This window comes from Tachypleus tridentatus, chromosome 9 (assembly GCF_004210375.1).
Source record: "Tachypleus tridentatus isolate NWPU-2018 chromosome 9, ASM421037v1, whole genome shotgun sequence".
Taxonomy (NCBI): Eukaryota; Metazoa; Arthropoda; class Merostomata; order Xiphosura; family Limulidae; genus Tachypleus; species Tachypleus tridentatus.
In genome coordinates, this window is record NC_134833.1 from 113,792,293 (window position 1) to 113,818,262 (window position 25,970).

The 25,970-nt window shown below is 30.7% G+C and overlaps 1 protein-coding gene across 5 annotated transcripts in view; it reads left to right on the forward strand.

Annotated features, from left to right (window-relative positions):
* Positions 1-25,970, forward strand: part of atl (atlastin GTPase) — a 67,210-nt gene that overhangs the window by 19,866 nt on the left and 21,374 nt on the right. For 3 of the 5 annotated variants that reach the window (XM_076456597.1, XM_076456595.1, XM_076456596.1), the window contains 9 exons: positions 106-247; positions 2,087-2,313; positions 7,824-7,958; positions 12,277-12,381; positions 13,341-13,391; positions 19,089-19,145; positions 20,502-20,594; positions 23,231-23,369; positions 24,578-24,705. In XM_076456597.1, coding sequence (XP_076312712.1) covers positions 2,119-2,313; positions 7,824-7,958; positions 12,277-12,381; positions 13,341-13,391; positions 19,089-19,145; positions 20,502-20,594; positions 23,231-23,369; positions 24,578-24,705 — 903 coding nt within the window. In that variant the 5' untranslated portion in view covers positions 106-247; positions 2,087-2,118. Of the gene's footprint in view, positions 1-105; positions 248-1,049; positions 1,096-2,086; positions 2,314-7,823; positions 7,959-12,276; positions 12,382-13,340; positions 13,392-19,088; positions 19,146-20,501; positions 20,595-23,230; positions 23,370-24,577; positions 24,706-25,970 lie in introns of those variants that run through there. The other 2 variants (XM_076456593.1, XM_076456594.1) reach the window with 2 other exon arrangements.

Here is a 25,970-nt window from a genome sequence, read left to right on the forward strand (position 1 = left end):
TTTTTGTTAAAGATATAGCATGTATTGTTAGCTTAGTTCTTCTAAAGCTTTGTTAAAATAATCTGTTGGCTTAAATAGATTGTTTTATTTATTTTTTCCTTACAGCTTGGGAACTTTGTGGGTGACCTCTAGGGGCTGCCTGGCTATCTATCATCTGCTTATGTTCTTATATTACTGCATGTTATAAGGATTATTTCTGATTGAAATAACTGTCTACAACAAAATATACAATTAAGTAAAAAAAAGGGTAAGTTCAGTAGTTTAATATCAGAAAATATTTTTAAATATGTAATATTCTGAGCAAGAAAAATATGAACTTTTCACCCAGGTGATTTCCAGTGTATAGGATTTTAGTAAAAAAGAATTTACAGAAAAAGAATAAACACAACACCATTTCATATTTGTTGGAAAATGTTTATTACTAGTATTTCAATCTGAACTTAACATCTATTAAAAAAGTTACTACAAAAGTGTTACTCATGGTAAAACTAGAGGAAAATCTGGTATTAGCTTACTATTTACATACCTTACTAAAAACAGAGAATTCAGTTTTGCAGAATCAAAGATAAGTGTTCTTAATTTTGACATATTTGATTTAGATTTGTATCCCAGTATGCTTTTGTGTGTGTGTGTGTGTGTATATATGTATATATTGGAGTTTTTTTGGTCTTTGTAAATGTAGTTTAATAACATTTTTTTGTTCTTTTTTTAAAGTTTTCCAACTTTGCCAGTTTGGTAATACAACTCTGTTGTGAAAGAAAAAAAAAAGTATCCAAAGTTCACTTTTGTATACTTGTTTTCTTTTCTTTGCTGTCCATGTTTGAAGTTATTCTCTGTATAACAGTGTTAATGTGAAGTTCACGTATAGTTGTGAATATGGTGGAGTCATAGGTGTAGACTACCACCTTGTAAGTGGGAAGATAAATGTAGGTTGAAGCTATCAGAACAGGCTTTTAAGAATGTAGTCATTGCATGCACTTACATTATAGGTAATCATGATTCCTCATAGAGCATAAGTTTAATATGATAGGTTACTTCAGTTTTTTATTTTTTCTAAGAGTTATATGTGTGAAAAGGATACATTAGCTCTGAAAGGTAAATTGTATATTGAAATGCTTGCTTTAATATTATCATTCATTTTTATGAATGGTTGTATTTAATTCTAAGAGTAAAACTATGAAGAGCATAACACACGTGTGCAATTACACTAAATTTTCCTGACACTTAATTCTCTGGTATGTTTGTGGACTAACAGTGTTAGAAACTGGGTTTCAATACCTATGGTAGGCATAGCACAGAAGGCCCATTATGTAGCTTTGTGCATAACTACAAACAAAGCATTTAATTCTTTTTACAGTAATCCTGTAAGATATGAACTCACACATACAGTGTGGACATGTACTGCAGGTGACCTAAATTCTGGAAATACAGTTTCAACTACACAAATGTATTGATAAGCATATAGTGATTCTACAGGCACATAAAATGTATATTATATATAATGGTGCATACTGGAGTGGTACATTCTGTGCAGGGGTGACCAAATAGCACAATTGGTCTTTATATTTAAACAAAAACGTACAAAATTATGATGAAACTTCACTCTTTCTGTTTAAATATAAAGACCAATTGTGCTACTTGGTCACCCCTGCACAGAATGTACCACTCTTGTATGCACCATTATATATAATATACATTTTATGTGCCTGTAGAATCACTATATGCTTATCAATACATTTGTGTAGTTGAAACTGTATTTCCAGAATTGTTTTATATTTATTTACATTCCTATACAAACAGTAGTTTCATAATAAAGGAACAATTGGATTTTGTTGCAACTTAGACAGGTAGAGTATGTCTAGGACAAAATATATTTTAAGCTAATATTTAACATAGAACAGATCTTGAAGTTCTCATTTTCTCACCAGCATTTTTTGTTTAGCTCAGGAAGAGCTAAAAATAGTTTTTTTATTAAATATATTTATTTAGTGAATAGTGTATTATTACCAGTTTTTATGATCAATTGAGAGTACTTGTTCAAAGTTTCTTGAGCATTTAAACTGATAGATATTGCTTGATTATGAAGGTGTAATATACCAAGTTTACAAAAGAGAGAAAATGAAGGGCAAACCAGTCCAGATTGTTATCTCTGGTGAAGACCACATGTTTGAACTTGATGAAGAGTCTTTAGAATCCATACTACTGCAAGAGCACATTCGTGACAAGCATGTTGTTGTTCTTGCTGTTGCTGGTGCCTTTCGGAAAGGAAAATCTTTCCTGTTAGACTTTTGTCTTCGCTACATGAAAGCTCAGGTATTTGTTGTTGTGCTTGTTTTACTGTTTTAATTTAGTTTAATGTAAGTTAAAATAATCACATAACATTTGTTATTTGAGGAAAAGATATTTTTAATGAGGCTAGAGCTAATGGCACTACATGATAGTGCTGAAATGAAAGAAAATGCTCTGTTGTCAATATGAACTTCACATATGCCCACTTAAGTCATATGCATGTAACTTGTAAGGTGTAACTTTAAGAAATGATGAGGTAAATATGAAAATTAACATAACATCATACAGTTAGCTGTACTGAAAAAGAAAAAATTACCTCAGTTTGAGCCAGTGAATGTTAATTTACAATTTTCTTTAGCTAAAGTGCATATGTACATTATATAGTTAGTATTCTTCTTGAATTTCTTTTTAAGGATATATGCTTTTGACTATGTTCAGACCTTTAAACTAAAAATAATATTAATATTTAAATTACCTATCAAAATTATAGGTGGAGCTTGTTCTGTATTGACATTTGTTTTGCTTTTAGTTTTCTTATATATATTCAGTAAAATCATGTGTTTTAAATTATGTATACAGTTAAACTCACTAGGTTTCAATGTGCAAGGGTGGAAATACATTTTTATAATGTGTGATGTTAGTGTAACTGTTATTCAATTATCTTTTATCCAACGGTACTAATGGATATTTTAGACTGTCTCCATAAAATAAAAACTATGAAGTGTATTGTTTTAACAATAATTGCCAATATAAACTTTTATGGTGTGGTGATTTAATATCATTATATTTCTCCCTTTTGTAAGTAGTGCAGAATAAATATCTTTCTGAATGTATTTTCTAAGTATATACATGCAGTTTACATTTATAGTAAATCACATTTACATTGACTAGATGTTGCAATGGTGTGTTACACTAATTCTTTTATGTGGGGAAGATTATACATAGAAAGTTGTTTTTAAGTCTATTTAGCGTGACCTGTGTCTGTGGGACTTTCTGAGTTATCTTTTTAAGCAGGTAATAGAGTAACCAGTACAAATGGGCTTGGGATGTTTTGAGTTGTGTATGTATGAGAATTATTGAGGTATGTAATCTACGAATTGTGGGATTCTTCACTGTGACTTTGGTCTTGTTATATAAGTGTGTGGCTTGTAAATTTCTTCCTCTTGCAATTGCTTTCCAAGTTATCTTGTTCTCTGCAGTCACCTGTCATTCAGAACTGTTGGAGAATAATTAGAAGCTTGTTTGATTTGGGCGTAATATACTATGTTACAAATAAAGACCTTTCATGTTTTTAAGCTTACGTTTTTTTAATTATCTGGTATTTTTCTTTCCTCTTAATATTTGAAATTCTCTTCTTTACAACATTTTCTGAGTCTTCTGTATTGTGGATACCTTTTAGCTATTTGTTGGAGTTATTTAAGCAATGCATTATCACACATTAAGGTTTTTTTCTTAAAAGTAGAAGAAAAAGAAAATTTACTCTTTCTCACCTTGGCATTTGCTGAAGTCCTGATAAGTTAATTTCAATATTTTAATGTGGACATATGTAGTATTTACAGCTGTGTCATTTATACTTAAAGATGCTTGTATTTTAATACCAACAATATTGTATAGCATGTAAATTTTGTATTATAGTGTGGACATAAAATAGTGTATGTAAACTGCTATTGGAGAGTCTGCATTTATACCAACCAACAAATTGTAAAAAAAGTCTTTTTCTCAGTAAAAAAAATGTTTTATCTGTCAGTACTTTTCTCTCTTTTTTTTGTTTATTTGTAAGGTTAAAACCACCAGTGCTGTTCCCAGTAATAAGTTCATACAGTTAACTCTATGGTTTATGTAAATCTGTATACCATCATATGCACAAAGATTCATGAATTTTTGCAGCTGTTTAAAATTTTGCTCACAAAATGCTTGCATCATATGGTGTTAACTGCAGTTGAAGGGTTTAAGACAATAAAGTATAAAAATCCAACAATGGATTTTATATGTGTACACCTTTTCAAACAGTAAAAATTAATGTGTCATGGCATAAAATTGGCCAGCATTTGCAACATCATTTGTAACTATGCCATTGATTTAGCTAATTGTTTGGAAAATGTTTAGGTCATTTTAAAATCAAACAGCTGTCCCAGAATTGCCATATAGAAACTTTCTACTATATCTTGGTAGAAAAGTAGGCTGGTGGAGGAGGGGTTTAGGATCTACTTCTCCATATTTCTAAAGCAATAGTTAATTATGGGCTTTAATACTTGGCTTAAGAAACTGTACTATGAGCAGTACTTGTTCTGTACCATTAATAAAAATTAGAAGAATATGCCCCTTATTGTTAATGATACTGTTTGAAAATGTCAATGATACATGTATTTTATTTATTAAAATATTAAATAATTGCATGTATTAGCACAACTATGCCTTTATATCATTGAGTTTATATTCTTATCCAAGAGTTTCCCATTTCCTATCCAACATCCTTTATTTACTTATGCTAAAGATATAATTTAGGTACCCTTCATTGGATCTAAGGTTTCTAATCTTTGCAAAAGTACTGAGAGGATCAGGTTTGCTTATGTATGTTTCAAAAATATCTGGATAAGTGTTTAAAAATGAAATGTATTCTCATTGTACTGCTTCACTTAGATCTTCATATGCAATGCATGGAAAAAAATGTAATTTGTAGTATTACATGTGTTAAAAGTCAATTACCACAGCAAAAGCTTAAGTTTTTATGATGGATAAAGGTGAAAAAAAAGGGCTAACAATACATTTGATTAAAAACTTGGTTTACCATTAGGGTTTGCATTCCCAAAGTTTTTTTTTTTTTAATCCTGTAATTTTGGAATTATAAATCTTATTTCTTTACATTGTTTTGTTTTAACCAAAAAGTAATTAACTCTCATTTTCATTTTGGATTGGGTAACTTGACCAACCTTGTAACCACAAAGTAACCATCAGAGATTTCATACTCTATCTTCTAATGTTTTGTATGTCTTCACAAAATTAGGCTATCTTTCTGTAAAGATCAAAAGTCTTGTATATGAAAAATCAGATTTTTCTTAATGAAGTATTTTTATAAAGATTTGTCTGTTTATTCATGGAATCTGAGTGCTGACTGCTCTGAGTGTCAGGTAAAGTTTGAAAATAGCTTTATATTTTAAAAGTTTCTAATTTCATGTGATACTTAAAACTTACCAAATAAATATCAAACATTTTTAGTCAGTAGAACTTTATATTTTGTTATTTTTTTCCATTCTAACTCTGTATAGACTTGAGTTGATTTAGCAGATTGTAATAGAAAACTAGTTATTTTTCTTAAATAGTTTAAAGCTTGGAATAGTCTGCATCTGTTTATACTTTATTTTAATATTTTATTGTCATTTAGACTTGTGTAACCAATAATCCTGCCACAAAAATTGTAAATCATTTGGTGAACTTATAACTCATGTTACTTTATTAAATCATATAAAACAACAGGTACTTAAAACTGTACCTCATGAAGAATTTTATTTCCATTATCTTATCTAACTTTATATAACCTGATTTCTAATTTTTACATCTGGTAGATTACAGCTCTGCTTTTCTATTGGTTATAAATGATGTAGTAGAAAAGGTTAGAACTGTTGGCAATTTGTGAAGGAAAAAATGTGATGGGTGGATTTAGGAAGTGGGTCTGATTTTCTCATTTATATCTCCATAATAAAAAAGATGGAAGTTTATAAAAATTAGACTGCTTTAGTACTATCTGTATTATAATAAGTAATTTCTATTAACTTTCATACTTCAAAGTGAGGTGATAAATAACTCAGAGAAAAAGAAAGATCTAAAGACCAAATGTTACAATTCTTATACCAGAGGAGATTGGTGATTCTTTTAAATATTTCATTTTAGAATTAAGAAATTTGATATTTATATGGTATTAAAATTTGATTTAGTAATGACATTTTAATGCCATGTTTATTCATATACATTGATAATAAAGTAGTTTAATTAAATTTTGAATATACAAAATCTATTTCATTAATAGTCTTAATGTGTGAAGTGATTTTCATGTTATGGTTAAAAAAACTATTCTTCGTCCCAAAAATCTTAAATATTATGTGTAATTTCTAAAACTACATAAATACATTTTGAATGTTTGTTTTCAATAGAACTTTTATATTGTTTTTTCTCTACCCTAACTATATGGGGTTTGTCAGTTTGATTGACTTTGTCGCCATCATAGAAAATTAAGAAATGTAATTTTTTTTTCATATTAGAACAACTACAAATTATAACATGAAAACACATGTTTAATCTCAGTAACTTGAATTTCATAACATTATATATTTATTACACATTTGTTATACTGACCTTTCAGTCGTGCCTGGTTAACATTACAGAAGTTACATTGACACAATGCATGTGTACTTATTTTATCATGTCCAATAATATAAAGCTGACCATTAGTTTTTACAAAATGATCTGTCTTAGCTGTGGTTAGGTGGACTAGTATTTGGTAAAATAAATCACATTTCTATTGTATATGTATGTAGGTTATTACTATTTACAAATATGTTAAACTTATTTTTCTTAAATTATAGAACAGTGAATAAATAGGTATTGCAGATAATTATATCTTCTAGTTATAATGACCTTTGTACTTGTTTGCTGTTTGCATTTGGAAGATGAAATGGAATAATTATTTTTAGGTTGTATATTTACAGTTGAAATAACCAAAATATCATATATAACTATACTGATACTGTAGATTTCCACTATAATTTATCAAGTTTAGTAACTAAGTTCTATTTTGTCTGAAAAAATATTAAAATTTGAACAGACTTAAGAAAATCTGTCTAAAATCTTGGTTCAAAAGAATGAAATTGCTTCTAGGAACTTTAATTGTACACTTAGTATTTTGACATCACTGAATGTGAACTATATTGAATGTGCTACATTCAACATACCATGTGATACACAATAATAGATGTTTAGGTGTGTTCTTTTATAGTTACTTTTAAATTAAGAAATTAACTAGCATTTAATACTAAAATTTGAATTATTATCTAGTTTGATACAAAACTTATTTATAAATTCATAAGATTTTGAATGTGAGCCAGCAGAGGTGATGGCATGACCTTTGACCCATGACTTGTCATGAGAGTATTAAATCTTAGCATGGGATTAGCATTTAAAGAAATTTAATATTTAACTACATTTGTTAAAATTTATTATGTGATTTGGTTAACTATTGTCACTGTGAAAAGAAAAATGTGGATACTAATGGACTTTATATAGACCAAAAGGTCTCTTGGTGTCCTTTAATGTTTTGTTGTCTTCATAAGCCACTAAGAAAAATGTTAGTTTAATTAAAAGCCTTCCAATAGAACACAAAAGAGACTGTCTCTTTACAGGTAATCATTGTTCTAAATCATCTTTATTTTTAAATAGTTAAAAATATCAGATAACACCCTTTTACTTGACTGATTTTAGTAATGTGGAAGCATTTTTATGTATATGTGTACTAATGTGCATTGTAATGTGTACCTCTGCAGGGATCACCAGATTGGATGGGAGATGATGAGACTCCTCTCACAGGCTTCTCATGGAGAGGTGGTGCAGAAAGAGACACCACAGGCATTCTCTTGTGGGATGAAGTTTTCCAAGTCACACTCTCAAATGGGGAAAAGGTATCCATGTTATTCTAGACTTTCAATATTATTAATTATTTTGACAAGACACATATTACCTTTTAATAATTTAAAGAATATTAGAAGGAATTAAATACAATGAAATAAATTTCATACTCAGATAGGATAGTATAGTACTGAATGTAAACATTGTTCTGGGTGCGTATATGCTATTATGTCTGTCCCAAGATTCTGGATGTTTGACAAAAAGTATTCTGGTAGCCAAAACAATTAAGAGTTATATTAGTGAATAGAAATAGTATGTGATGTAATAAGGAAACTTTGGGGTAGGGGTGGGGGAGATTAATCACTTTTCATGAAAGCTGTTTGCAATATTCAGTGAGATAATTGGTACAGTGTTTAATCAGAAACTAAAAGTAATGTTGAAACTTGTGTAGAGTGTCAGGCAGGATATAGCACTACCTAGGGATGACTTGGATTGTTAATTGAAATGGTATTTTAAATATCTCCTCAATATGTTGCCAGTACCTTACAATACTATACTTTTGTTTTTATAACAGTATTCATGTAATGACTGATTTGCAAGTTCTGGGTATGTGTAAATATCATAGTAAAAATTTCTTGTTCTTCATTCTTATACTTCCTTTTTATTATAACTCAAATCCCAGAACAATGGTGTCAACAAATTTCACTGAGGTGATATACTTTCAAATGGAGTATCTGTTTTTTTATAAGTATTATACTTATTATTATAATTAATTACTAGTAGTAATTTAAAAACAACAACCTAATTCTAATGTAAATGATGTTATTATCCTTTGAAGTTAGCTTTCTTACACAAATTACAAAATTATAATTGATAAACAATATTACAGTAGGGATGGCAAGAATTGATGTTATAGTAATATATATGACTATTCAAATACAATTGAGATATTCTATTTTTGTCTGTTAACATTATACTACTCTGTGTATCCGTACTATTATCTAGGGATGATGCGAATGACATCCCTACTATATTGTTTACATTGTTTTTGAAGGATTGATAGCAGCCATCCCTACATTTACTTTCCTTTTTTGAAAAGTTCTTTTTACTTGGAAATGTTACCTTATCTCTCTAGCATTAATGACATTATTGTAAATTTATTGATAGCTGGTTACCTACAAGATGCTTTTTCCCAGATTTTACTAAAGTGCATGAAATTTTAAAGCTTTGTTAACATTTAAAGTAAATACTGACTTTCATTATTTTTACTACATCAACATTATAATGAAAAAAGGATTTTGTAGAATAGTTACTCTGTTTTGTTAGATAATAATATAAACAGTCAGTTTCTTTCATGATTGAAATCTTTGGTAAATGGGATGTTTTAAAGGTTTTTATTGCACAAATCATCAATCAGTTTTTAAGCTTGTGATTATCATAATATACAGCTGAAAATAGTGTTAACAGAAGGGGTGCTATATTAATCATTCGGTGCAATTTCATCATTTTGGAGTCCATGTTATTGGTGTATTGACATATGAGGTTATTTCTGTCTAGAAAATTAGTTATAGCTTCAGTTAATTTATTAGTTAGATTTCAGCTTTGTTTCATATCGCTAATTTAATTCATTGTGGTTGAGCAGTCGGAAACTGGGGAGTTGAGCTTAACGGTCTTAAAATGCTTTTAGCTTGAAACTAATAGTAAGTATTACATCTATGATGCATACATTTCACTAAATATACAATTATCAAGTTTTATCTTGCATTGAAAATTATTCACTGGAAGCTTTTGTCTACTTGACTGTAGCTGTTGTAAAACTAAACTAAATATAGTAAATACAGATAATACAATTGTAAACAGTAGAGGTGAGTTTTGTTACTAATGGAACTATAGCAGCAGTGTGAGTATTGTAAATCTGTTATATTTAATATTTGATTGTTCTCACACAGGTGAATTAAGTACATGTGAAATATGATAAATTCATATCAATTGTATTTTTATTTGTAATAAACTTTTAAAGTTTCCCCCCTGCTGTACATATATATATCTGCTGGCCAAAATCTTAAGGCCAATGAACATAAAGAAAAATATGCATCTTGCATTATTAGACTCAATCACTTATTTGAGTAGAGCTTTGAAAGATGAAAATAAGAAAAGGGAAAATAAAAATGAAAAAAGGTTTTTAGTATTTTGGCTAATTTCATTGTGTTCTCATTTTCCCTATTAAACACTAAAAACCTTTTTTCATTTTTATTTTCCCTTTTCTTATTTTCATCTTTGGGTCTATTCTATTCTACATTGGGTAAAAGCATGGCAAATTCTAAAAGGTTGACAGAGTTTGAACGTGGCAGAATTGTCGAGCTGCAAAAGCAAGGTCTCTCTCAACGTGTCATCGCTGGTGAGATTGGGTGTAGTAAAACTGCTGTTGCAAATATTTTAAAAGACCCTGAGGGATATAGAATGAGAATTTCAAGTGGTTGGCCCAAGAAAATTTCACCGGCATTGAGCATGAAGATTTGACGGGTTGTCTGGCAAGACACCAGCCGATCATCGAACCAGATTAAGGCTATTATGGATGCAGAATGCAGCCCAAGAACAATAAGACGGCATCTACAAGAGAGAGGTTTTAAAAACCGTAAATGTCTTCAAAGGCCACGCCTCCTTCCACACCATGAAACAGCTCGGTTAAAGTTTGCTGAGAAGCACCAAACATGAGACGTAGAAAAGTGGATGAAGGTTTTATTATCTGATGAAACAATAGAATGTAAAAGTTATTACACAAAGAAAACTATCATACACAGTAAAGGGAAAACGTATGTAGGAAAGCATGATAAGATTGTTTCTCTCTTCATTTTAATGAAATATCATAATTCTTAATCACTACTTTGTATATCCCTTACAAAGAGTAACTTATAGAGAATAATTTAAACACTATTTACTCAGATTGTTTAATTTTGTGTAACTTTCCCATGTGGACTTTCTTTTTTATTCTGTAATGTGTTCTTTGTATAACAGTAATGTTTATATTATTTGTGTCACAATCTTTGTAATAACTGAAGTGATCACATGCATGATATGGTCTAGTATATGATTTAATTTTGAAAGTACAACAGTTCTTAATTTGACTTATAGAGTTAATTATAGAAGATCTAATTCTTAATAAAGGCACAAAGTCAAATCATTGAGCAAATAAGATCTTCTGAAGTTCCTGGTCACTTCATTTATTTATAATTATGTGCATAATGCATTATTCAGCATTATTTATTTTTATTTGAAATACAGTCTTAACTATCCAAGATTGCTGTCTCTCAACCAAAACCTTCAAGATGAGTTATAACTAATCTTAATCTGGTGGATGCTAATGGTAGGTTGCTTAATCTAGGACTTACTTGTAAGTCTTAATATGGTATATTAGGTACTGTGCTAGTATGATGTAAGTCATCATCAGATTTTTGATACCATCATGACAAAGTGTCTGAGCTGTAAAGCATTTCTGTGAATATGCTAGAAAGGTACTTGATTTCATTTTAGACTTCTCTTTTTGGTCTGAATGAAGATGGTGTGTTTTTCTTGGTAAGCTGTATGAACTGTCTGTTGATGGTTCTCCACAGATGTGTAAATAACTAATTTACTTTATCTCTGTGTGCATATATTTTTGACAGAAGATGAATATAGTTATCTTAGTTGAATAAGACTTTGCATCTTGCAATAATCTGCAAATTCTCATTTAACATTAGGTATATTCACCAGTACATGAAAGGAATATAAATAACCATCTATTTTTTAACCTGTAAAAGGTTGAAGTACTTGTGGAATGCCGAAGTGTACATGATAAAAATTTAAAGAATTTGACTTAAAGTTTAGAAATGAACAATTTGGTCTTTGTTAAACTTAAGGTTGATAGGTTATTATTCTAGAGAATTGCTTGAAGATTAAAGTTGACAAGATGAAAACTCAGAAATGTTATTGAAAGTTGCAGTCTAATTATTTAAGGACTTAAGTAAAGTTTTAAAAATTAGCAGGTTGATAGTCTAATGACAGACTGTCTTAAAATTGCTGAGACCTGTAGTATTCAAGACACAATAGTTTAATTGGTTACGGCTTCTGTCTAACAATAAGAAAGTGGAGGCTTGGGACAAGTATATGTTGAACACTCTTAAACACTTTGAGTAAAAGTTGGTAAATGTTACTTGTGATAACAATGCTATTAATTCAACAAATACTGAAGGTTTTCTTATATTCATTTTACTGATTTAAAAAAATAATACCTTGGTTTTATACTGTTATTTGAAATACTTGAAAAAAAGATGTTTAGATTTTTCAAGGATTTTTGTGTTATGGATAAACATTTACAGTAATAGTTTATTCCAGGTGGCAGTGCTATTGATGGACACCCAAGGTGCCTTTGATAGTGAATCAACAGTGAAAGACTGTGCTACAGTTTTTGCTTTAAGTACCATGACAAGTTCCGTCCAGGTAATGAGAAATTAAATCTTGTTTATAATTTTTTACTTCATTGGCTTTGTCAAATGTTTCATTGGTACAGAATTGGCTAGTTTAAAATCATCAGAGAAAGGACAGCTTAACCCAAAAGCATTAAAACAGCTTAACCCAAAATTTTGAACATTAAAACATCTATTTGACATTAACCATTTTTCATGATAGAAGTTTTCCATTTTTTGTTTTCTTATTTCAGTATTACAAGTCTCAATTTTTTTTCAGTAAAAATGTTCATTTCACCATTGTTAGCCATTGATATTGACAAATTGTTATAATTTCATTATTGTATATTATCCTCCAGAATGTGTTTTTAAATGTTAAAAGGCAGTCTTAGTTATAAAGAAGGGAATCTAAATTGTAGATTGTAGCCAGTTTTATATTACCTTAATGTTTTACAAGCAACCATGGTTTTAATATATTGTTTGGTAAAGTCACAGAAATGCTAGTTCGGTTAATCAAAAAATGCATGTAGTGATATTTAAGGTTAATGGAAATAGTTGAGTAAATACTTTAATTTCACCAAGGGTTATGATATTTAATTTAAAAACTGAAAAGTCATTTATCATGAATTAAGAATAATTTTGTATTTGTCTTTGTACATTCACATAATTTAATATTTGTAGGAGATTGTTTTCAATTCTTTATTCATGATTTGACACATTGAAATAAAAATAATTATTTTTATGTTTTTTTCCATAAGGTAATATTCATACTTTAAGTTTGGTATATACTCATGGTAGCATCATAGTCACTCATGATGATAAAGTTTGTGATGGTTTATAAACTATTATTAGCCTTTTTTTCTTGATGCAGGCAAATGTGTTTACTTACTGTACTTCATTTATGTCTAGCAAGTAGTTTTAATATTTCTTATTAAAATATAAATTCTGTAAGTAACTATAATATTTGTAACTTGGTATTTTTCTTATTTTCAGGTTTATAATCTTTCTCAAAATATTCAGGAGGATGATTTACAACATTTACAGGTAAATCTGTATTCAAGCACTCCAATGATAAAGTAAGCCTAGTTAAGAAGCACGGTAAGCAGGCACACGTAGTTACAAATACATGTTTACAGATGCAGCATCTTACCTTCTCTCACATAATAGCTCTTTATTTCAGTACTGCCATCTTTATGCAACATTTTTGCCACATGCCACAAGCCTTGAAGCTCTCACCTACTCCACAATCAACTTGGTTCACTGCTTTGCATGTAAATCATCATGCTACAACCTTCCACCAATAGGATTGTGACACATCATCTTAATACAGGTAATTTCTTGTATCTCGTTCTATTGAACCATCACTTCTCATTAGGCAGTGGTCTTGTGCAGAAGGTTTCTTCACAGTAGCTTATTTTTCAACCATTATTTGCAGGGAGTTGAACTTTACCCATCCCTCTTTTCTCAACATTGTCAAAGATCCTTCTGTCCCTATAGTGGCTGTTCTTGATTAGAAAGATTTTGATAGTCTTTTCTTTTTCATCACATGTACCTCTCTTGTGAAACCTACTAGTCTTACTTCAGCTCATATGAATATTTTTTCTTAGGTTTGTTATGTTTTTCTGTATCCCTAGTTTCATATAAACCTGTACCTGAAGAGTTACACACTGCCTCACCATCAATTTACCTTTTCTTCCCTTCTTATCCTGAATTTAAAGTACATGCTGTGCATTTCATTTTTCACTTGAAGGCTGGTGTCCCGATACACAGGCTTCTGATTATTATGCATTGGTTTACTTATCAGGCCTTTAACCCCTTTTTTGACTTCCATCAGTTGGAGTCATTTTTGTCTTTATCGTGGGTGAATCCAGTACATTTATCCCAAGCCCAATTTTCTTGCCTTCGTCTTTACTTTAAGTCTTTTTTACACATATCTTCATCACCTGTAGATGTTTTTTTTTCCAGAGGTCTGTTTTTGGAGATATTCTCGATTATTTGGAATCATATATTGAATCTGTGAGCCGACACTCAACTGTTTTTTCCACAGTTGCTTGTTTGTTTCACCTGCTCCTATACCTTATTTTATCTGTTTCTTATTCTTCACACTCTCGGCCTTTGTTCCCTACCCCAAGGGTCAGTTGGTCTGTTTGAATCGCAGTCCTACTCTTTGCTGCCAACAGTTCTGATGGCATTTGTCTCCAGTTCCACTGTCCTTCTGATTATCAGTCAGCATCTGTCTGAGGCTGTTTAGACTCTTTTCTCACAGCATATAATCATGCCCATCAGCCATTTTCCTCCATGATTTTACTCTTTTGTCATCCCCAAGTAGACCAAGGACTGGTATTTTGTGATTGCTCTGTTCATCCTCAACCAATTTCTGGACCTTCCCACTTTACTAAGATCTTTTCTCAACCTTTTGTGAGCTTTTTCTCCAGCTCTGTGGACGTCATGAACATTTACTTCCATATTCCCATCTCTCATCAGTCCCAATTCTGTCTTCTGGTTTGTATGCAATGCTTTTGGGCTTACTTGAGCAATGTATATCTTTTATTGAGTGGTCAAAGCCTTTGCCTGACTTATGCATGTTCAAGGGTTACATTTTCACTGCCACGTGGATGACTGGCTTCTGTCAGCTCCTTTCAAACTGGTGTCTTCTCAACACTCATCTGTTATTGACAGTAGCAGCTTGTATTGGTTAGGTTCTCAAGATGGAGAAGTCTTTCCTGATTCCTACCCAATATCTTGTTTACTGGAGTGTGTGTTTCAACACTTACCTCAGTTGGTCCTAACTTTTTACACATATTCATATGCATTCAGTGGAGCTTTCAGTTCTCCACATCCTTTCTTTCCTCTTCTATTTGTGCACAAGATTCTGTTGCTTTAACACTTAAAGGGACTTGAGTCTCCATAGTAGCCTTTATTCTCTTGGATTGTTCTCATATGTATTCTCTTCTGTGGACATTGCACATCCAAAGGAATCTCGTTTGGGATCCCTTAGACCTTCAGTTACTCTTTTTCATTCTCATTGACCTTCTTTGGTGGTTGAACAGGTACAACACTACAGCAGGTGTAGTGCTTTCTCCTCCTTTATTCAGATTTGCATCTGTTCACCAGTGCTTCTCTTTGGAGTTGGGGGGATATGGCTCAGTCAGCAAGAGGTTTGTCAATAAAGGTGTCAAATAGAAATATCATAACATATTAACATTTTGGATCTTCTGGTAGTGTGGCATGCTTTGAACCAGACTTGTGAAGATCCTTGACAGTTGGATCATATTTCAGTCACCAAAGAGGCACTCATTCTCGTTTCCTTTTTAGTTGAATATTGGATTTACTGTATTGGGCCCACACATTGCAGATACCTCTCATAGCATATCACAGAGGTTTCCAAACCTTTTTAGTCAAGGGGCAGGAGGTAGATCTTTTTAGTCTCTGCAGACTGTGGGGGATCATGGGGAAATTAAGTAGGGATGCATACATGATCAAAATACAACATCACTAATGTATTTCTCATAAGAGCTCTCATTGAAAATATTTAAGATGAACCACTGTTCTTTTTTCAGCATTAGAGAGAAACATGAAACTGGCATTTTTCTAACAAAATTACACTTAATTGATGTTCAAAGTTAATGCTACTTATCAAAACTGAAATGAATTCATGAACAAAGTTTTTTAAATGAACATATTGATCACTTGGAAGGCATTTATAGAACTCTGTCAAGTTCCCTTCTTTGTATTTGTCTTTCAACATGTCGTTGGATTACAGATTAATCACTTCCATTTAAACTTCAGGTGGCAGTTCATCAATAACACAATGAAATTGGTTTTGGAAGATCTTTATTTCTGTTGCACTCGCATTAAGGTTAGAAAAACGCTCCTTGAACTGTAGTTTCAGGTCTTGTGCAAACCTGTGTGGAAATGGGATACTGCTTCTTGCTTGAACTTTTCACAACATGGAAAGGGTGTGAAGCAACTCCTCATCAATTGGGATTAAAAAGGATTAGTTTCTGCAGAAATGCTTTCACCTCGGTGCACATTTCACAGATTTTGTCTTGTAATTTAAGATTGAATTCATCCAGGTACATGGTTCCTTAATTTCCAAAGCCATGCACTATTTTTTAATAATGGTTGAGGGTGATTCTTTTCATTTAAAAAAAATTCCATCTTATTTCTAAGCTAAAAAAATTGCAACATAACCATCCTACAGCTAATCCATTGAACTGAAGTGTGGAAGGGCAAGTTGGGATATGTTGCTTCTATTTCTGCCAAAAATTCACAGAATTGATGATGGTTGAGTCTATGAGAGTAATTGAAGTTTACTGTAAATTTACATGTTTCATGACACATCACATTTCCAGATATTTTCCACACAATGCCTGCTGATGAAAAAAATGCAGTGAAGAACCACAGGCTTGGAACAACCAACACTTTCAACAGCTTTGTAACTTTGTCTAACTAAACCTTTTCCTGCACCAAACATATTTTTACCACCATTTGTTGTAATTCACTTAAGCTTTTTTTATTCAAGGTCATACTGTGTTAGTGATTTTTCAACCTCTTTGAAAATGTCCTTACTTGTGGTTCTATGCATACTGTGCACAAAAGCTAATTCTTTAATCTCTTCAAAATTAATATCAACTCCATGAATAATCAACAGCATCTGTGAAGTGTTGGACACATCTGTTGATTCATCAAGCTCGATGATAAAGCACTTGAACAGTATTGCTTTCAATGTCCTCAACTCTATGAGCAACTGTATTAGCCGGAAGGCTAATAGTTTTAAATAACTGCTTTTTCTGGGGACATTTCTTTGGCTGCTTAAGTCATACATAATTTAATTAGCTTACCATTAGTAACAGGTATGCCACTTGGAAACTTGTTCTTGTTGCAGCTTCATTCTCAGCTTTCTTCCTCTTAAATACAAACTGTTATGTTGTTACATTTCAAGGTTTTGAATTTGTCTGAATGTAGCTTTCCTGTGAACTGAGAATATTTTGAGTGCTTGGTTTTGTAATGTGTACGAATATTGTATTCTTTTAGCACTGTGATAGACCTTATTGCATATTAAGTACAATCAATGCTTTGTTACGTGGTTCAATAATGAAGTTGTCCACACTCCACTGTTCCTTAAAAACAACATTCAGAATTAACTTTTCTTTACTTCCCTTGTCCCAGCATAATAACTAGGAATAGCTATGAACATGAACATAAAGCAAACAGCAGCATTCACTAACACACACTGAGGTACACAGGGCAGACATGGGAAGAAAAACGCTGCTTCAGGGCACTGGGATTGGTAAGTGAGATGATGCAATACTAAGTAATATGATGTATCCAGCAAATAGAAATGTGTATTGCACCTAGATTAGTTTTTGCTAAATTATGTTTTATTTTTATATCATTCAAAATGAAAATGGTATCATTATATCATTTTATTACTTGTTGTTTTGAATTAAGCACAAAGCTACACAATGGGCTATTTGTGCTCTGCCTACCACAGGTATCAAAACCCGGTTTTTAGCGTTGTAAGTCCGCAGACATACCGCTGAGCCACTGGGGGGCCATTTTATTACTTTAATGAATTGTTGGTGGACCATATGTTTTTGTTTTTATAATATTAAAAAAAAATTATATTATTACATTAATAAACTGTGGGCAGGTCTGATAAACTGAAGTTGTGGGCTGAATGTAGCCTACAGGCCATAGTTTGGAGATCCTTGGCATGTTATGTCCAGTGTGCTTTCAACCTTGAGACATTGTCATTCTTGGACCAATCATATTTACCCCATAGGGTAGTTCCTCAACTCTCTGGTTTTCCAGTGGCTTTGCCATTAGTGAGGTACTTCTTCATCTGGACGTTTTTGCCACTTCTTTCAGCACCAAGTTACTTTTTTTTTTTTTTTTGAGACTTTGGTTCCTTATCCACCAGCCATGGCAATGGATGCTTTTAGTCATGATTGTACCAACTGGTAGTCTTATGCTTATCATTCTAGCCAGATCTTTTTCAGAGTGATATCAGTTATCCATTTCATTCAGTTTCAGGTCCTTTTGATTACCTCTTACTGACTATTACATTTGCACTTTCCACCCCACTGAAAACCAATTTTTAATTTTTGTTTAATTTTGAAGTGATAGTTATGTAAAATCAAGGGATTCATGAGTGTTAAGAAGGTGTGTTACACTTCTGTTGTTGGAGGGTTGTCACATGATTTACATGCAAAGTTGCAGTGAACCATAGTAATCATTGGATAGGTGAGAGTTTGAAGGCTTGTGGCATGCAAACATTTTTGGACATAGAGAGCAGCACTGAATAGGAACAACTTGGTAAGAAGAGGTAAGTACCTCTCAAAAATATATTTTCAGTGAAGAAAAATAACTTTTAAAAGATAGAGGAATGAAACTGAAATTTTCATGAGTTTGAAATGTTACATTATGAGTACTTTAAACTAATTACAGTAAAGCTTTTTCCAAACAAGTGCAAAAGTTAATTATGTCACTAGCAGCTTACAATGTAATTTATTTTTATTGTTATTTATAAACAGCTATAACAGAACAAATGAAACTTTGTAACCCAGTTTCTTTCTAGAAGGACTAAAAAAATTAATAAATTAGCGTGCACACTTAAAATAAAGTAGATTGAAAATAGTTTTCCGTAATTATTAAATTGGGAAAAGATAGTGTTTTATTTTTTATTTATACAACCACATTTTAATAAGCATAGGAGTATGTTTGTGATCTTTCCAGCTATTTACTGAATATGGAAGACTAGCACTAGAAGACACAAGTGAAAAGCCATTTCAGGTTAGTACTTGATTAATGCAAAATATTTTTTGTGTGTGTGTTGGTTTAACGTAATTTGAAACCTTTTAAGTTATATCTAAATTTACTAACAGTATATCACAAAAGTAAAATTATATAAGTTTTTCCAGAAATATTTAACAAATACACCTGCAATAAATACATAATGTTTTTGTGTTTTATAAGAATGACTTTTATGTTCTAATGCACTAATGTGTTGTTATTGATATGAACCGTATCTCCTTGTTAGACATGTTTGGTACCTATATATGTTTTGTAGTATCTTCTTTACTATTTGGCAGCTTTACTTTATGGCTTACTTGAAACATAATGGATCTTTCTGAGGATGAACATTCAAAAACAAGACAACATTTTGATGTTTCTTATGGAAGTAGAAAATCTTGCACATAAAATCATTTTGGACAACGATGGACTCTGAAACAACATCCCTGTCATTCTGTAACATGCTCTTATTTATGAGATAAAGGATGTGGTATATATATATATATAAAGAATCCTCTTGACACAATGAGTAATTCCAGTAAAGCTGGATATATCTCCTGGTACCATCAAGAAAACAGTAAATGAGAATTTGGAGATGATGGAGGCACACTAGTTGAATATTCATTGGATTCTAACCACATTTCTAATTCTGGCTGTTTTCATGAGAAGGATGACTAAAGGAACTAGAATTAGAACTATCCTTTTTAACCACATACTTATCAAGTCTAATGGTATAGCTCCAGTAGACTCTTGTGATTTTTATTCACTTAAATGTGATCTTGGGATTTGATGTCCAGGTTCAGTGGAAAGTCTTTGATAAATTTGTCAGGGTTTATGGACTATGAGTAACCTTATTGTCTTATGCATAAAAATTGTGGTAATGGATTTGGTGTTGAATAATAGTGCAACATCTTGACCATCAGTGTAAACACAACTGGTGATTGAGGAAGTAGTTCTAAGGACAGTTTAGGACTCGATACATTATTCTCACTAAATTAGTAAACCCTCAGTAATACTAAAGCATGGAGTTCATTTCTAAAGAACATGTATACTTTTGTATCTTCTCTACAGTTTTTTACATTATTTTGGTTCAGTTATATCTCAGATATTTTAACCTGTATCAGTGCTTTTAATAAAAGAAAAAATGGTTGCATTTGGGAAATTTCACGAGACAAATACCATGTTCTTGAAGACAGTAGAATGACAAGCTGTTTTTTTTACTATTATTATTGATTAACAATGTTACAGGTAAGTGGCACAAAAAATGAGTATTTGTTATAAGATGTGTAGGAATTTTATGAAGAATACTTGTTTATTAAAATTCCATATGTATTTACTCTGTTATATTTCTTTCAGAAACTTCTGTTTTTGGTTAGAGATTGGAGTTTTCCTTATGAAGCATCTTATGGGACTGAGGGTGGTCAGAAAATCTTAAACAGGAGATTGCAGGTGAGTTTTTCTTTTAAATTATTTGTACATTACTACATATTTTTTACTACCATGTTTGGTATGGTATTGCATTGGAAAAACTGGTAAAGATTCTGTTACATGTCCAATTAGGTGCCAAAAAAAAGAAGCATTTCTATCAATTAAATAAAAGTTTAACTCACTAGCAGCTGTTAGTAAGATTGTAATCCATTGGATCTACCCAGCTGCTATGCATTTCATTTTTTCATAAACAGTTTTTGTGTGTTATCCTAATACCTATACTTCTGGCTCACAAAGTGACAAAAATGAGCCTTTTTAACAGTTATTTACAAAAATTAGTATCAACTACACAAACTAGTTTTTCATACTAAGGAGTAGATCTTGTATATGAACCTGATTTGTATATTTTATCAAATGCTAAGTTTGAAAGCTATCTTTTTTGACCTTTGATGTTTCAAAGTCTGTGAAATGTTTTCCAGTTGATTATGCAATCAAAAATTAACTGTAGAAAAGGTTAGAATTGGAAAAAAAAAAAAAAAGAAATCCTTTGGATTTAGATTTGATTATTAGTTTAACAATATAGGTGATGTTTTCTATCATAGTAGCTACAAATGCATATATTATATCACTAGAATGTTTTCTGTATTTCCTAAAAATACAGATTATAATAATTTATTAATGAATTCATATTATGCTCAGTGTTATTTTCTGTCAGTCATATATGGTTGGCTTCCCATTTCTTGAACCATCATGGAAGTAAAATAGTTATTTTAAAGAAATTTCTCAAGTTTGTCTGTGCATGTCCCTCCACTGTGTTAAATTTGGTGCTAAAAACTAGATGTATGGTGCAAGTTTTATTTAGATAAAATCCTAAATGTTGTGTATTCAGTTTGTTTTACAATATTACTAATAATGTTTTAAGCATTAGTTTCTTGGATTGATCCATATCTGTGAAGATGTATTTGATAAAGTTTATTCTGTGTTTCTTTATAAAATTTAGAACACAAAAGTATTTTTTATTAAAGCCTTTAACAAGTCAATCTGAGTGCAAGGTTTTTTTTCATGTGAAGAATAAAAAAATACTTTTTTTATCCTACAGTTTTCATATTTCATTTTCATAACCTGTAAGTCCTACTAAATGAATATTAAATGTTGTTTTTGTATTAATAAAACTATTTTATGTGTGATTTTACTTTACCCCAACATTAACTGTCACAAAGTAATGTATGGTGTGGAATGATAAGTTGAAGATATAAAATGAAAAGTACTTTTATTTTTCTTTGAATTCATCATTTTGCTGGATTGTCAGTCTTCTTATCTGCATCTGTTAACTTTTCACATCTATTTTCTTTTAATTTTGTGATATTATTGCTTGTACTTTGAACTACCATCCTCTTTCAAAATCACTAAGTCACAGCAGAAGCCCATTAATCATTTGTTGTAAACACCTTAACAAAGTGTGTGAATTTTATGAGTACAAACCATTAATATGTAAGGCCTTACCTTTTTCATTAAGTGGTTAAATAAAAATTTATGTAGTATTCAAATATGCATTTTAGAACATAAAAAAAATATTGGGTACTAAGGGTAAGACATTGTTAGGCTCATAATACTTCTGTTTAAATAATTGTTACATTTCTAGATCAAGACAAAGGCATTTCAACAAAAACATATTTATTTATTAATAAAATATTTGGCACTTAAATTTTAATTTTGTTTGTGTGAATCCAAAGCTTGACTGTTTCTTTTGCTGGTTTTCTGTGAATTGCCCACAAATTGACCTCTGCATAGTGCTGGTGTATATACATTGATGTGTTTGTTGTAAACCCTGCATCTCTCTATATTTGAAATTTATTTTGCATAGCTTGCATACAGTGTTGTACTTGAGTTATTTTCTTCTTTGGTGACAAGGAGCCCAAAATATTTCCATAAATCCTATCCATGAAACTTTGAAGGGCTTTTTTATTTTGAGGTTTGTTAATTCTAATTGAAAAAGTTGAATTTTGTGATTGTATGGTTGAATTTTATACATCTGTTTGATTAGAAAGAATTATATTAGTAAGGAAATCATTATTTCTGTATAATAATAATAATAATAATAATAATAATAATATGCATGATGCCAAAGTCTGTCCTGCTAAACAAAAGTTTTTTAAAAGCACATGTCTGGGAAAGAACCTGTTATTTTATTTTAACAACATTTCAAGCAACTGCTTGTCATTAGGCTTTCCTGGACATGTGTTTTTTTTAATATTTTATTTACATTGTTTTAGTTTCAGACATTTTTATGTAGAGTATTATTATTTGCATAATGACATGTTACCATAGTTGTTAAACATGACTCCAGAATGCTATCTTGTGATAAGTTTGTAATGCTCATTTTTATAAAATCAGCATATTTAGATACCAGTATTTAGGTGAAATCATACCTAGTTTCCTCTTAGGTGATATCCGATTAATTTTATTATCTCAGAGGTTTTCCAGGTCAGTTATTAATGTAACAAGTTATAGCTGGATATTAGTTCTAAAGTCAAATTAAGAAGAATTTTCAACAGTGGATAATACATGATATTCTTTAATTTATTGTCTTGGAGTTTTAAAGTTAAAAAAAGAAAAAAAAACAAAAACAATTAACATAAATCTCTTTATGATTACAGATTTCAGAAAGACAACACCCAGAGCTTCAGCAACTAAGAAGGCATATTCGCTCTTGCTTTTTGAACATTGAGTGCTTTTTGATGCCTCATCCAGGTCTGAAAGTTGCTACAAATCCTCAGTTTGATGGCAGATTAGCTGGTAAAACTTGTATTTTAGTCTTAATACAAAGTTAAATTGTTAGATGTGGTTAAGAAAAATATTGTTGTTACTGTGAATTTGTGGACCCATTGTATCCCATATTTTGGGCTCAGAGATTATTGTAAAAATGGTGGTCAAATCACATTATTTAATTAAAGTATGCCAAGAGTTAACAGTTGGTGCTGTTCATTAGTGGCACTCAGTCTAATCTGTTAAGTTCGAAATTAAGGTTGGCTAGTTCATATAGCCCTTGGGTAGGAAAATAATACAGTGAGTTTTTAAATGTTATACAAATAAATATTTAAAGTAAAATCACATAGACCTTCACACTGGGTGAATAGTTGTGAAATTTTTTAAGAGTAGTGGTTCTAAAACTTTTCAGGTTTCACTTTTTTTGTACCACACAGATCTAACTGGAAAAACTGGGAAGGATGTGATTTTTGTTTTGGTACAATTGAGAAATAATTGATGATTTTTTGTCATTTGTAATAAGTTTTGGGCTCAATTCAATCTTAATCTTAAGAATGCTGTTTTACACAAGTACAAAGTAGTAGTAAATGGATTTAAAAATTTCAAACAAATGTTAGGTAATGATTGAACTGTTCTCTAACTTCCAAAATATGTTAAAGAGGCAATTTGAGAAACATGTTTTAAATCACCATTACAACAAAGTTCAAATTCTGGCAATAGAATACAAGCAAGTTGCTCTTTAATGCACATGTGTTTATGCAGGAAGCTCAAATTAGGTTTATTACTTGTTTTATCATTTTTACGTTAATCGTTTTTTGTACCACAGACATTAGCTTTTTCTACCTGAGGTGTTGTGTACCACACTTAGAATCCCTGCTTAAGAATATTTTATTTGTGGACAATTTATGTTATGATGCTTTTACTGATAAAATCATGGTTTTAATAACATATATTTGTGATATACATTATTGTCTTGTTTTTCCTTAATTTAGGAAACTCAGTTTTTGGTGCTAAATACATGTATTTGTAAATCACACAGAAATTTTGGTTAATAAGCAGTTTTTAAGTTTTGTCAGCATGAAAAGTTATGTTTAACCCCTATGTTTAATTTATGTTTATAGCCATGTATTTCAATAAAATATTGTTTTGTATTTAATAATAACTTAAAGAAATGCCACTGAGACAAGTTATAAAACCATTTATGACCACGTATTCTGTGTGATTCTCTATACGTATAGACATAGAGCAAGACTTCAAAAATCAGTTGAAAGTTCTTGTGCCTTTACTTCTTGATCCAAAGAATTTAGTTGTGAAAGAAATTAATGGACATAAAGTTACTGCCAGAGAACTTGTGGAATACTTTAAGGTATGTTTTGTTAGGGTAATAACAAAATAGTTTTTATCATGATGTCAAGGAATTTTAAAAGTTTATTCATGTTCTGTATTGCTATTTTCAGTAACTATAACAAGAACTTTATAAATGGGACAAGATTATAATGATAGGCAGAACTGATTCATAGAGATAGAAAACAGTACAATAATGGTGAACATGTTAATAATGTTATTTATTGAATGTTTTGGAATCTTTTGGTTAAAAGAGAACTCTAATTCTTCGACCTTTTTATGAAGTTAATTTTTGTATACAATTTGATAGGGTTAATATAACTTAACACTTGGGATGAAGTAAGGATTTCTATTTTCTCACTATCTTTTCCATTTTGTTCATCTTCTGAATCTCTCACACTGTTACCATATTGTGATTCTATTATAGATTTTAAATCAATTTAATCAGTTTCTGTTAAAACATTTTTGTCAACATTTACAAAACTTTTCACATTCACAGAATCATCTGCATCAAACCTCTCAATCAGTTTGGATTTCACTAGAATCGTTATAACAAACAATTTCTCCACAATCTCCGCCATTATCAAGAATAAATCCACAGTTTTGAAAGCACTTTATTACACATTTGATTGAACTACTTAAAAATGCAATTGCATTTAACATGTCACTTTTCATGGTCATTTCAGATGCCCTCTTACAGTCATCCATGTTTGCAATAATATGCTGAAGCATCAGTTTTCTGTTTCAATTTTATACACTGTATAATTTCATTACATAGTAGCAGTAGAACTGATGTTGTACATGGAGGTAGAAAGATTAAACAAACATTTGAAAGTTTAAACAAATTATTAATTAAACAAGAATTTATTAATATTTAAAAAAATAATTAATCAATAAGAAATTAATATTTAATCAAACACATTTTTTATACCTTACTCAGATTCTAATCCTACTTGTTGATAGATGAGGTAGGCGAAAGATAGTTTTCCGTCCGCGTTATGCAGATTCTGCCATATACTGTAGCTTAAAATATTGGGACATTGTAAAAGAAAATGTATTGAAAAATAAAAGGTTATCTATTTTAAAATTTATACTTTTTACTTGTAGGAGGTCCACATAAAGAACAATGGAAATATGTTCTTATTATACTTGTGCTAAGTATTTAATTCCAGCATTAATTTTTATTGAAAATTTAATTTATTAAGGTGCCAAATTTTTTACAACTTTCAAATATGATAAAAATTCTGCTTATTGTAAATAAACTTGAGCAGGGCGAAAGATGCCACG